We start from the raw sequence: 14,526 nt of genomic DNA, 5'->3' as shown, positions 1-14,526 counted from the left end.
ATTGTTGATAATTTGTATTTCTTTGGAGAACTTCTTGTCCATACACTTTTGTCTATTGAAGAATGCTTTTGTTATCCACTTCTTATATATCTTGGATATCATACATTGTTTTGAGACACTTTGCTCCAAATTTTTTCCTCCTAGTTGAGTATTTATTTCCCTTTTAATTTTATTTGCATTGATTATTCATGTAAAACCTTTCAAATTTTTAATCTTTTAAAAAAATGTACAGTTTATGTCATTCTTGCTTTTGTTAATTCAAAAATTCTTTGCCTGTCACTGTTAAAGTTCAAGTCAACAAGCATTATTAAGTATAGTCTTCTGTTAAGTGCCAGGGACTTCACTAAGCACTGGAGGTAAAAAAGAAAGACCTTTAAAAAAGTACTACTTTCAAGGACATCATAGTCTAATAGCAGATACAACCTGTAAATAACTATGTACAAACAATATATACACAACAAATAAGTGTTTCCTGTGGGAGGTGAGATTTTATCTGGAACCTGCAGGATGTTAGGAGCTAGAGATGATTTGGAGAACACTTCATGTATGACTGACAGCCTATGAAAATGAAGTCAGGAGATGTAGTGTCTTCTGGGAAGAACAGCAAGCAGGCCAGTATCATTGGACGTTAGATCATACAGTAAGTAGAGAGGAGTGAAGTGTCAGAAGACTGTAAGAGTAGATAGGTTTAAAATTATGATGATTTTAAAAGCTAAAGGATTTTGTATTTAATCCTAGAGGTGATATAAGGAGTTCATTGAATTGGATGGAGAGGGGTGACAAGTTAAGAAGTATACTTTAGGAAGGTCACTTTGACAGTTGAATGGAAGATAGATTAGAGTTTAGTGATACTTGTTGCAAGGAGACTAATCAGAAAGCTATTTGGCAGTAATCCAGGCATGAAGTGTTCAGGGTGGAGAGACTTTTAGAGTCTCGAGATAAGGGGGTATTCCAAACATAGAATCTATACATCTTGGTCCAGATGGGAGGCTGAGATAATGAGTTCAGTTTTGCAGATGTTGAGTTTAAGATCTCTATGGGGCATCCTATTGGAGATGTGAGACTGAAGGTGAGGAGAGAGCTTAGTCCTAGACAAACAGATTTATTGAACATATGAATAGGAAAGATAATTAAATTCTTGGAAACTGATCACATCACCAAGGGAAATAATATAGAAGGAGAAAGGAAGAGAACATAGAATGGACTGTTGGAGAACACCTATGATTAGCAGGCAAGACTAAGAAGAGGATCCAACAAAGATGATATATCAGGAAGATTCAGGCAGTTATGAGAAAGTGAGGAGAGATCAATGTCACAAAATTTATAGAGAATTAAAGAGAAGACAGTAATTGATGTCAAAGAATGGATATAGGTCAGAAGGATGAGGACTTAGAAATGGACATTATCTCTTTCCTATTCATTTAATATGTTTATGATAGGACCTGTTCTATCTAGGTCATACATTCATTTCAAATTTATTTTCATTTAGTTTATGATTTGAGATGTTGGTTTATACCTAATTTCTCCCAAACTTCCTTACAGGTTTTAAGCAGTTTCTATCAAATAGTGAGCCCTTACTCTAGTAGTTGGATTTGTTAAACATTGTGCTATTGTGTTTGGTTGCTTCTGTTTTGTGTGCATAATCTTTTCCAGTAAACAACATTAAAAATATAATACAGCTTTGATCATTACTGTTTTGTAATATGCCTTAAGATAGGATACTTCTCATCCCTTTTCTGTGCCATTTTTTCTGGATTTTTGCTTGATAGGTTGGGTTTGGTTTGGGTTTTTTCTTCCACTTTGTTCTGATAAGTATTATTATTTTTTATTTTATAATTCTAGTTACTCATTTTTCCTCTCTTCCTGATGTTCTAGTATTCCTTTGATAATTTGATTTTCATGATATTTTGTATTAGTAAGGACCAGAGCTTGTCTCTTGACAACTCTTGGCTATGTGAAATGACCATGGTATGGTGGACTATCTTTGCTCTTATCTCACCCTGCTGAACTATTTGTACTTTTCTGCCTTATTTTTATTTCTTTGGCCTGCTGCATTTGTTTTTGGTTTTGTTTGTTTTAGTATTCTACCCAACTCTTGTTTTCTTAAAAGAAATGGTTTGAACTCATTCATACTAGTAAAAACACTTTTGGGGTGACTAGGTGGCTCAGTGAATAGAGCACCGGCCCTGGAGTCAGGAGGACCTAAGTTCAAATCCAGCCTCAGACATTTAACACAAAAACTAGCCGTGTAACCTTGGGCAAGTCACTTAACCCCAAATGCCCTACCTCCCCCCTTCCAAAAAGAAAAAAAAAACTTTCGTTTTTCTATAAGATAGTGCATAATTTTGAAGGACACATAATTTTAGGGGGCATATCATTTTGTTTTCTTTTTAGTCTATCATCTTCCTGTTTTTTCTTTGATTTCAAGTTGAAGGAGTAGTCCTGAGTGATTCTGACTGGAGTTTCTTGTTATATGATCTGAATTTTCCAAACTGCGTGCATTAATTACACATTGACCTGGAATCTTATTGCAAATACTTTTATGAATGAATTAAATCTAGTGTCCTTTTCATCTATATTCTATAAATTATGACAGTTTGCATTATATCTCTTGAGAATTTTAGATATATCCCTCAAAAGAACTACACAGGCTATAAGTCTCTATTCTAACCCTTCATTTTATAGATGTAATTATTTTAGTGAAGGGAGTACAAGTGACTTTTCCAAAGGTAGTAAATTATCAAAAACTTGATTTGAACCCACATTCTCTGACTCCAGAAATAAACTTATTCTGTTGTATCTCCCATTTATAATATTTGTGGGTAATTTTAAAAATTATAATAAATAAGCCTTGTTTTTAATCACAGTTTTCTGTGAAGAAAATGATTATTAGATTTTGTCTTTGAGATCTATCTTCCAAGTCAGGTGGTAATAATAGTGGTTTGAAATGGTGGTAGTGATAGTAGTTGTAGCAGTAATTATTATTGTTATCATTATCTAGAGCTCATTTTTTCTTCCATTTTTCCATTTTTCAACTTTACTCAAATAATTATTGGTTTCTTACTCTATTTTAAAATTCTGCCTTAATTTGTACCATCTAAGTGGTATAGTGGAAAGGCACTGGGCCTGGAATGAGAAAGAGCTGAATTCAAATCAGGTCTCAGACGTTTGCTAACTGTGTGATCCTGGGCAAATCACTTAGCCTCAGTTCCTTCAACCATAATCCATAGATAATAATAGCACTTAACTCCCATGATTGTTCTGAGGATCAAATGAAATTGTATTTCTAAAGCTCTTAGCATAGTGCTTAGCATATAGTAGGCTTTTAGTAAATCTTCACTCCTGTTCCTTCCCTTCCCTCCTTTTGTAAAATTGCTTGTTTTTATTTCTCTTGTTCTCATGGAATTTATTGTCTTATAATTCTTTTTTGTTTTGAGTGTTCAGGTCACTATTCCTTACTATATAATATTTACTTATTATAGTTTATCCATTGTTAGATTATTTGCTTATTTTTCTCCTGCTGGTATATATGATTTCAGTCTAGGCTTATCTTACACCCAACTGAATTGTTCTCTCTCAGGTACTATCTTTTTTTTTCTATTATGAAATGGCTTTCGTTTAAATATATATAATTCCCATGTGTATATGTATATTTCCAATCATAGGTGTCTCCTTTTCATTTTTAGTATACAGCTAGGGAATCTCTAAATAATACCTCCTCCCTACTTGGATGAATTAGCTCCAAAGTCTATAGCTTTTAACAGAGACTAATTAGAGAATAGTGAGAAAACTGTATCAGATTTCACAGTGTATCATTTTCTTGTTAAAATATATTATACTCTACATTTAGTTCAGCAATAATTTTCATGAAAGAAAATCAAGTGCAATTGGAAAATTCCTGTCCTAAATTCCTGCTATTCATTTATATTGACTTTCTATCGTCAACCTTTCTACTTTTCCGCCTTTTATCTTTTCTCATGTAGAAGACAGTGCATGAGAGTTTGTTCTGAGCTTTTTGTGGGTTGTCAGATGTAGAGTACTGACAATTGCTATGATCCATTGAAACCTGTATATGACTGTGTCCTGATGAATTTAATGCACAAAATGTCTGTGTGTGTTTTCTTTAATATTTTGATTAGCTTTTCTAAAATAGGAGTAACACTTGGAAGCATGTACTTTTTATATCGGAAGAAATTAAAGTTTTTAAAATATGTATACACTAATTCACTACTGTAACTGAATTGGATTTGAATATAGTTTCATATTTATTTTTGCCTCTTTTTTAAATACCAGATATTTCTCCACCTTATTCCCTGTTACCATTTGAACTCTCCTTTGTTACAAGGGAAAATGTGCATTCAATGTCAACAAAAACAACAATGTTGTAATATTGATGATATGTTTCACATCCATATTTGCCACCTCTCTCCTAAGAGATAGAAGATATATTTTCTTTACTAATTTTCAAAATCTAAGATTGCTTGTTATAAGTTACTAGATTTTAACTACTTGTTAGTGTTCTTATTTTTATCTTTTTGTGATCATTATAGATGTTCTCTTCAGTTTTCTCTACTCTGCATCATTTAATAGAAATCTCATATTTCCCTAAAATCCTCATATATATCTTTTCTTGTAACAAAAATAATTCATTATGTTGTTAAACCATAGCTTGTTCAGCTATTCCCCAGTAAACACACATTTAATAGAAGAATTTAAAGAAGAATCTCTCATCAAGTACTTCTTTTCCTTTATTTTAGTAAATTGTTTTATAGTTGAATGAGTGAAGATTAATGAAAAAGCATTTATTAAGTTTTTTTCACAATGCTAGGCACCGGGGATACAAATAGAGTCCCTTGCCTTTGAGGAACTCCCATTCAAATAGGAAAGACTACAGACCTGGAAAGTCTCAGCAGCAAGTCAGATAGAAAAGTTCCATGGTCCTTAGGCTGCAGCACTAGAACAGATGGTAGTACTCATCTTTAGTGTTATTTTCATTGATAAAAAAAACATACTTGTTTCTGATATTGAACAGAACAGTGCCAAGGATTTTGATGGCAATAACTATTTTCTCTAGGGCTTCAGTAGTTGTGGTTTTACCTCTGTAAGTAATTGTCAGGCTGCATCTCCATAGGGATTGCTTCCCAAGTTGATGAATGTGGCAATGTGCTGGAAGTATTTGCATTCCCAAAGCTCATATGTTCTGGGTCTGTAATGGGAATGGGGATTTGAAGATCTTCCTTGCCCTTAATAGACCTAGGGGGGAGTTTGAAGACCTCCTCTGCTTTGAAAGTAAACTCTGCCCCCTGGTAGACTTACTGTAATCACATGGAGCCTGTGATGGAGGGAATTTGCTGAAGGATACAGCAGAACCCACAGGAAGCTTCCCTGCTGTGAAGATAAACTCTGCCCCGTGATAGACTAGTCACATGGAGCCTGTGGTAGGTTTGCTGAAGTGAAGCAGAGCCCACAGGAAGCTGGTTCAGAGCTAGTCAGACTTTGTAGGAGAGAGAGGGGATGCTCATTAAGGAGATACATTTGTGAGTAAATATTGATTTTGTATTGGTTTGTGGGAAGGCTAAAGGATGGCATGGCTCTCAGTGTTATCATGGCTTTGGAATATCTTTGGTATTCTAATGAAATTGGCTTACTGGTTTTGGGATTCGGTTTTCTGGTATCTTCACTTCTATCCTCTAGCTGGAGAGTTTGGCATATTTTGCGATCAAATGTCATGTGATACTCATAGTCACTGTCTTTAATGTGATTGTGGGTACTGTAAATATTGCATTGGTGCTACAGATATGGATATTTTCCTTTCTCCCAGCCAGTGGAGAGTATCTCTTCTTATCCTAGTTGTTGAATACAAAAGGATTTCAATTTCATTTAATCAAAATTACTTTATATCTTTTATGAATGCCTTTATCCCTTGTTTGACTAAAGACTCTTCTCTTAGCCATGGTTATAGAGGTACTTTTGGTTTTGTTTTCCTATGATGTGGCCTTAAATGTTGAGTTCATACTTGAATTTCAAATTTATTGTGGTATTTGATATCTGTCTATATATAAGGAGTTTGTCTAAACATATTTTCTATCATGTTGCTTTTTATTTCTCAGCACTTTTTGTCATATAGAAAATTCTTTCCCAGATAATTTATGTTTGTAGGCGCATCAAACACTGGGTTTTTAGGTTTAGGTTTTTTTTTTAATTTTCTTTGCTTTGTCTGTCCCTCTTAACTATTTTTCTGTTTTATTCAGTAGTATATAGGTTTGATAAACAGTGCTTGATAGTATGATATGAAGTTGGGAAATTCTGTGTCCCCTTCATTCCTACCTTTTTGTTTTTGTTATTTTCCTTGCGATTCTAGACCTATATTAATTTATTATTATGCTTTTATTGTTTTGTCTTGCTCTATAAAGTATTTCCTTAGTAGTATAATGAGTTTAGCATTAACTTAGAAAATACCATTTTTATTTTATTGACTCTGTTTAGTCATGAACAGCGAATATCCCTCCATTTATTTATGTTGGATTTTTTTAGGGTATTTTATAATTGTATCTATTAAAGATTTCATTTACATTAATAAATTAACTTCTGGATTTTTTTGCATTTTCCAGTTATTTTCGGTGTGAATGCCTTCTCATTTCTCTTTTGACTTTGTTATTGATAGTTCTTTTATTTTTGCATATTTTTCATGTAACTTGATACTTAATTGCCTCCATTATTTTCTTTGCTAATTCACTGCAGTCTTCTAAGCAAACCATCATTTTATCAGAAAATAAGAATAGGTTTATTTCTTCTGTATAAATGCTTATGCTTAAATCTCATGTCTGATTGCTGTCACTATTATTGCTAGAACTCTATATCAGTTAGGGGTGGCTAGGTGGTGCAGTGAATAAAGCTCTGGCCCTAGAGTCAGGTGGACCTGAGTTCAAATCCGGCTTTGGACACTTAACAAAAAAACTAGCCATGTGACCTTGGGCAAGTCATTTAACTCCAATTGCCCCTCCAAAAAATAAAGCAAAAAAAAAGAACTATATTAGTTAAAAGTGGTGAAAGAGCATGTTTTTTGTTTGTTTTACTCCCATAACTTTTGGGAATGCTTTTAATATTTCCTTGGTGCAAATAATATTAGCTCTTGGTTTTAGGTAAGGTTTTTTTTTTTTAACTGAATTAAAAGATGTCCTTTATGTACCTCTGATTTCTAATGTTTTTCTTTTAAAGCAAAATGAATGCAATCCTTTAGCAATCTCTTAAAGTATTCTTTCCTAGCTTTGGTATTATGATTAGGTATAATAACCACTTAACCACTGTCTGCATTAATTTCCCCATCTGTAAAATGGGTATAATAATAGCACCTGTCTCCTAAACTCGTTATGAGGATAAAATGAGATAAGATTTATAATATTTCAAAATGCTTTGCAAACCTTAAAGCATTATGTTTGTGTGTGTATGTGTGTGTGTTTGTATACTAGTTGTTATTATATGATTATGTAGTATGTCCTAAATTTTTAAGCTTTAATAACTTGAAACTAGGGGCAGCCAGGTGGCGCACTGAGTAAGAGCGCCAGCTCCAGCTTTGGGAGACCTGGGATCACTTCTGGCCTCAGATACTCGGCACCCACACAAAAATAACTGGCTGTGTAACCTTGAGCAAGTTACTTAACCCCGATTGCTTTAAAAAAAATAAATAACTTAAAACTGCACTAAGACTTTTGGAATGTCCTGCATTTGTTTTGTAAGTTTTGTAGAGTTTTTTCTTTCTCAGTTTTTGTGAATAAGTAATGTAGCATATATACTAGTTTAAATTTTTGATAAAATTCAAACTAGAAATTCATATGGATCAAGTTTTCTTCTCACTTACTTGGTGGTACTTCCTTTACACATTTTCAATTTCATTTTCTAAGACACATTAGGTACCTTATTTTATGTCCTGTTAATTTGGTCATTTTTATGTTTCTTTAGAAAATATTTCATTTCTTTAAAATTTTCATTTTTGTTAATATATAACTGTATTAATAACACTTTTATATTATGATATTGTCAGTGTCATTGTTCAGAATTATATCTTTAATGTGTTTCAAGAAAATTTAGAATAGTTTTCATTAATGAATAAAAGACATCATTTTTTAGAAAAAATTGTTTAAGGAAGCCATTTGATCTACCGATTTTTTTCATAATCAACAAATACATACATTAGCACCTTTATATCTTTTAAATCTTTTAGTCACTTACAAAATAGTAAAGATATTGTCCATTGTTGAATATCACTTGGCAAAGGCTACTTTTTCCTTATCAATTTCTTCTTGGTGTTTTAGCCATAGTTTATGTATTGTTGCATAAAAATTTCATAAAGGTAAGAGAGAAGGCATTCAGGCATGTATTTGACATTTTCTTTGTGCCCAGAAAAAGTATTAAAAATGAAGATGGAGTGATTAAGTCCATAATTGAAGTTTAAGGGAGATTCTCTGTCATTTATGGTATTCTTCGGGTGCTCTTGCTTGCATATATTATGCTGATGGCTATTTCAATCCCTGAAACATTACACAGCATCAATCAACAAATATTTATTGAAGCTCTACTAAGTGCCAGGAACTGGGGATACAGGAGCAGAGACTTAGTAGCAACAAGCTTACATTCTAATAGAGGAGACAAGTACATATAAAAATGTTTACTTTAAATACAGAGTAAATACTAGTATTGGTAAAATAGCTGAATAGTGATAGACTTAAGGCAGGGAGATGGATTAAGAAGTCCTTGAAATAAGGTAAGAGGTAATGATGCTCTGAAATAAGCTGATAGTTATGTGAGTAGAGAATAGGTTAGATTTGAGAGATTTGAAAGGTCTGGCATATGAAGTAAAAGAGGAAGCAGTAGAGAATAATGTTGAGATTATGAACCTCTGACACCGGAAGGATGGTGGTATCTTCAATAGAAATAGGGGATTTTGAAGGGAAGAGAGTTTAGGGAAAAGATATTGAGTTTAGTTTTAGGCATGTTATTTTTGAGGTGTCTCTGGGACATCAGTTTAAAATGTCTAATAGAGGATTGGTGACCTGGGTTTGAAGCTTAGGAGGTTATTGATGTGTAAATCTTGAAGTCATTTACATAGAGATAATAGTTAAACTCCCATGAGTTGCAGAGGTTATCAAGAGAGAAGATACCAAGGGAGAACAGATGAGAGTCCAACACAGAATCCTGTTTTGTGGATGATGATCCAGCAAAGAAAACTGACAATCAGTCAAACAGTTAGGAGGCAAACATAGAGAAAACAGTATCAGGAAAACATAGAGGCTGAGGAGAAAATGATCAACAGTGTCAAATGTATAAAACAGAAGGATAGGATGGAGAAAAGACTGTTAGATTTGGCCATTAAAAGATCATTGGTAACTGGAGAAATTAGTTTTCTTGAGGTTGGAAGTCAGTTTGCACAAGAATTGAGAGCAAGTGGAGACAGAGTGAGTGTGTGTGTGTGTGTATGTTTGAGGAGTTTAAGAAAAGGAGGAGAGTCAGAGAAATAGCTTAAAATAATAGACTCTTATGAAAGTAGTTTTGTTTTTTAAAGGATGAGGAGACTTGGGTACTTTTTGAAGGCCTTTGGGAAAGAAAGCAGTTGATAAGGAGTGGTTTAAGATTCCTGAGAGGAATGATTGATGAAGCTGTCTCCTGGAGGAGATGGGAGGAGAGGAGATCAAGGGCATATATAGAGTTAGCTATGACTAAAAGAAGGACCACCTTTTTTTCAGAAACACCAGGATTTTGAGATTAAGAGAATGAGAGAAAAGGGAGCTCATTTCAAATGGCCTCAGTTTTTTAGTAAAGTATATGGCAAAATTCTCAGCTGAGATGGGGAAGAGGAGGAGGAGGAAGAAGGAAGAAATGGTTCAAAATAGCTTTTGTGGGCAGGGTGGCAGGGAATCAATTAGGGAGTAAGAAAAGGATTGCCATGCTATATAGTAATGGTTTAATTGAGGTTGGATGACATAAAATTGTAATGTAGCCAAGCTAGCACAGTTGTGTAACTACTTCCCACTTTATTCAGTGGCCAGTAAATAGAAAGGGATTCAAATGATGAGATTTATCCAGGGCTGAGGTTTGGCAAATGGAGACAGTGATGAGATGAGGGCAAAAGATTCAAGAGCAAAGGTCAGGATAGGGTTGAAATGGCTAACAAAAATGTTGAGTTTGGAGACACAAAAAAGTGAACTCTGAGCAAGTGTAATGACCTGAAGAAAAAAGTAAAGGGAAAAAGGAGAGCAAAAAATAGGTATTGGGTGTGGGGGACATAGGGAGGCATAAAATGATACTGGGTTATTGTCAGATAAGGGAATGTTAGTGTTTGTAATTAAGGAAATGGACCTCTGGATAATGGCAAAATATAGTATGTAGCACTAGTGAATAGCATGCTTTTCTTCATCCTCACCATCTGTTCCAGTACCTTTACCCTGCAACTCTTTCCCAAGTCATCACTCCTGCACTAGCAGCATTCTCCTCACTATCCTCCATGATTGAGTCCCTTGCCCCATTTTCCTATGGTAATCATGCTTTGCCAAACCCCAGCCTTGGATTACTCCCCACTATCTGCTGCCTTCTTTTCTATGCCTTTGTTGCCAAAAATTGTCAGATAAAATAGTAAAACTGTTAACTGGGTCCATTACAGATTTGTTACATAATTTCACCTGGATTCTCACAACAGCAAAGCAGTCCCTTTACAATGGCCTAATAAGTTCACCAAGGCAACTACTCATTTTCCTGAATTCAAATCTGGCCCCAGAGGCGTAAGTGTCTGTGTGACCCTGGGCAAGTCACTTAACCCTATTTGCCTCAGTTTCTTCATCTATAAAATGAACCAGAGAAGGAAATGGCAAACCTCTCCAGTATCTTTGCCAACAAAACTGCAAATGGGGTTACGAAGAGTCAAACATGACTGAAAAACGACTGAACAAGTACATTTACCATCCTATTCATCACAGTAGCTGTTTTGAATCTTTTCATACCTTATCAATGCCAGCTCATCCTGTACTAAACTTTAAAGTTGTTTTCCTTAAAGCACAGGTCTCACTATGTATGTCAACCTTCCCTTCTCTGTGGCCCTAAAGCCTTCCCCTCTCATTAAAATCCTGTGACTCCTTAATTACTTGTAGGATCAAATATATATTCCTGTATGATTTTTAAAAGCACTTATAACCTGGCCTTCTGCTTTTGCTATCTTATTAATCTTTACTCCCATAGTTCCTTTTAGATTTGGTATTTCATACCTTTTTATGTAAACTTTGCCAAGGGTTTGGTTATAAGGTGGAACCTCAGAATTATTTTAATATTAGTGATATGAAATGTTTTCTTACATGACTATAGATAGCTTCCATTGAAAATTGCTTATTTACATTTTTTGATCATTTATCAGTTGAGAAATGACTCTTATTCCTCTAAATTTGTATCAGTAACTTATATACTTTGTAAATGACACCTTTATCAAAGAAAATTGCTGCAAGGATTTTCTTCCCTCTCCACCATTTTACATCTAATTTTGCTGAATTGGAATTATTTTGTGGCAGGGGGGTGGGAAAGAATATTATATTTTAATATTTTCATCTAATCAAAATTGTCCATTTTGTCTTTTATGATATCCTTTATTCTTTTATTTTTTTTTGGTCATCAACTTTTCCCTTTTCCATATATCCAAAAGGCAGTTTCTTCCTTGATTCTCTAATTTGTTTAAAGATGTGTCATTTTATAATTAAGTCATGAATCCATTTGTAGTCTGTCGTGGCATATGGTAGGAGATTGTTGATCTAAACAAATTGTTATTTCAAACTGATTTCAAGTTTTTCCTTTAGTTTTTCTCAGATAACAAGTCCTTAACTCAGTAGCAGGAATCTTTAGATTTATCAAACATCTGACTACTGTATTTGTTTGCCTTTGTATGTATCCAGTCTGCACTAGTGGTCAATGTTTCTGTTTTTTAACTAGTACAAAATAATTTTTATTATTGTTATATAGCATAGTGTTTAATGTAGTACTTCTAGACCCTCTTTGTTTCACCCTCTGTTTTATTTCCCTTGACGTCCTCGACCTTTCATTCATCCAAGTGAATTTTGTTGTTAGTTTTCCTAGTTCCATAAAGTTGAACTGTTTATGATTCCTACAAAAGTATAGTTTCTCTTTTTATCCTTCATGATATTTAGAATTTTTATTTTTGCTTTGCATTATAGTATGATTCCAGTTCTTTAAAAAAAAAAATTATCTAGGGGTGGCTAGGTGGCACAGTGAATAGAGTACCAGCCTGGAATCACGAAGACCTGAGTTCAAATCTGGCCTCAGACACTTGACACAATTACTAGCCATGTGACTTTGGGCAAGTCACTTAACCCCATTTGCCCTCCAAAATAATTATCCGATACGTGGTATATTTTGTTCTTCTTCCTCCACTTGATTTTATATGTGTTTCTTAATATTGTGGGGTGTGTTTTCTTAAACATTCTGCTACAGACTTTTGTTTTATTGTATTATTTAACACTTTCATATTTATGCTTTTGTCTTCCTGTTTTTTTAATCCTCCTATTACGTACTGTGATTAATTTGGGGTGTGGTACTTTGATGCACTGCACTATTCCCATAGATTGTCTCCCCTTCCAACTTCTGTCACAAATTTTTTGAATTAAATAAATTGTTGCTCTTTTATTTACCTATTCAGTATATATGTATGTATATTTCTCCCCATTTTATCTTCCCCTTCCCTTCTCACTTCCGTGTGTTCTTATTTTTAGTGACGTTAATTTCCTGAACCTTTTCCAAGTAATTTTCCTTTTTCTTGTTCTCATTCCTCTTGTCTTTCACATGAAATTTAGAGAATTTCATTTTCTATTAGATTATAGCCTTATGTGTTCCTCTTGTCTGTCATGGGATTTAAACCTTTTGAAGCACCAAATTTGAGCATCCTCTTCTGTCCATTTTTGATATTATCTTTGTCAATTTTATTGTCTTCTCATGACAGTGCTGTGTACTGACTTATATCATAAGGCCTTTTCCTTTTCCTCTCCCTCTCCCTCTCACCCCACAACCTCACCATGATTAATATCCCAGAGGTTCTACCATTCTCTCTTTGACTCCATGTCTCCCCAATTCCATGCTTCTGTTGCACCTGGGAACTATGTTTAGATGTTACTCATGGAAATAAGAGTAGTCTCTTAGAGAAGGCAGCCACTCAGTTCACAAACTTAACTCAGACTACCAATTCCTCATCTCCCTTCAAGATCAGAGAGCCCCTCCTCCATGGGAATCCTCCTTGAAGAACACTCTTTATAGGTGTGAGCCAAACTGAAGTCCCGGGATTCACTCTGCCCTGATGCCTAGAGCAAGATGCTGATTTATGAAATGCAAAATTCTCAAAGGGGAATATGCATAATGTCAGAACAAAGTGTGAGTAGTGTTGGGGGTGTTTGAGCACATAATTATGATAATATAAAAGAGCTCTACAAAGCTAGGCAGAATGACATGTTTAAGATTGGTTTAGTTTTGCAAGTTATAATATAGATTTTTTTTTTTCATTTCACTAGAAATTGTACTAATGACTTGTTATTGTATTTTACTGTCTTGCAAGTTCTTCATCAACTTCCTTTAATGTGTGAAAAACTTTTTTTTATTTTTCTCAGTAAAAATGAGCAGAAGAATGATTTATTAAACCTCCTTTTTATTCAGGATTATAATGATGAAATCAGGCAAGCACAGCTCCAAGAATTAACATATTTGAATGGTGGTTCAGAAAATGCAGATGTTCCTCTTGTTCGTGGAAAACCACCAATGAGAGCACGGGGAGTGCCAGCTCCTGCACTATCCAGGTTGGTGCTTCCAAATCTCACTTAATTTGAATTAATCTTATATTATTGATTGCTTTTGATATTTAAGTGCCATGCAATTCTAATATGTATTTTCAATTTTTTCTTTGTTAATATTAATTAATATCGTCCTTGTCTTTTACAATTAATTGAAAGTGATAGTGCTTGTGGACCATGTTGACATAAAGTCCGATTTTTATATCAGTTATCTTTTCTAGCTGTTCTTGCATCTGTATTAGAAAATTCTTTTTTTTAATATATATATATATATATACATATATTTGAATATTTGATTTTAAAACTTTCAATTCCAAATTCATTCCCTTCCCCCCCTGCCACCCACCCCCACTGGGGAGACAAGCAGTTCAGTATAGGTTGTACATGTGCGGCTAATGCAAAACAATAACATAGTAGATGTATTGTAAAAGACTGACTATATTTCCCTCCCTCCTATCCCACCTCCCACTTGTTCTATTCTCTACTTTGATCCTGTCCCTTTTCAAAAGTGAGTGCTTCCAACTTCCCTTCCCCCCTATTCTCCTGGAGGGTGAGATCCCCTATTTAGTGTGTATTTCCCTCCCTCCTCAAGCCAGATTCAATAGGAGTAAGGTTGACCCATTCCCTTTTGCCTTCCTATTCTTCCCCTCCATTGTAACCATTTTCCCTTGCCTCTTCTGTATGAGATAGCTGCCCCACT

The 14,526-nt window shown here is 34.4% G+C and overlaps 1 protein-coding gene across 1 annotated transcript in view; it reads left to right on the top strand.

Annotated features, from left to right (window-relative positions):
• Window positions 1–14,526, top strand: part of KHDRBS3 (KH RNA binding domain containing, signal transduction associated 3) — a 290,189-nt gene that overhangs the window by 168,503 nt on the left and 107,160 nt on the right. The window contains exon 5 of the mRNA XM_069080929.1: window positions 13,693–13,832. Within this exon, the coding sequence (XP_068937030.1) occupies window positions 13,693–13,832 (140 nt within the window). The remainder of the gene's footprint in view (window positions 1–13,692; window positions 13,833–14,526) is intronic.

Source organism: Petaurus breviceps, unplaced genomic scaffold (assembly GCF_028583685.1).
Source record: "Petaurus breviceps papuanus isolate PSGF00001 unplaced genomic scaffold, PetGlider_PUasm1.0 98, whole genome shotgun sequence".
Taxonomy (NCBI): domain Eukaryota; kingdom Metazoa; phylum Chordata; class Mammalia; order Diprotodontia; family Petauridae; genus Petaurus; species Petaurus breviceps.
Note: the sequence above shows the minus strand (reverse complement) of the source record. Positions and strands in the feature narration are given on the sequence as shown.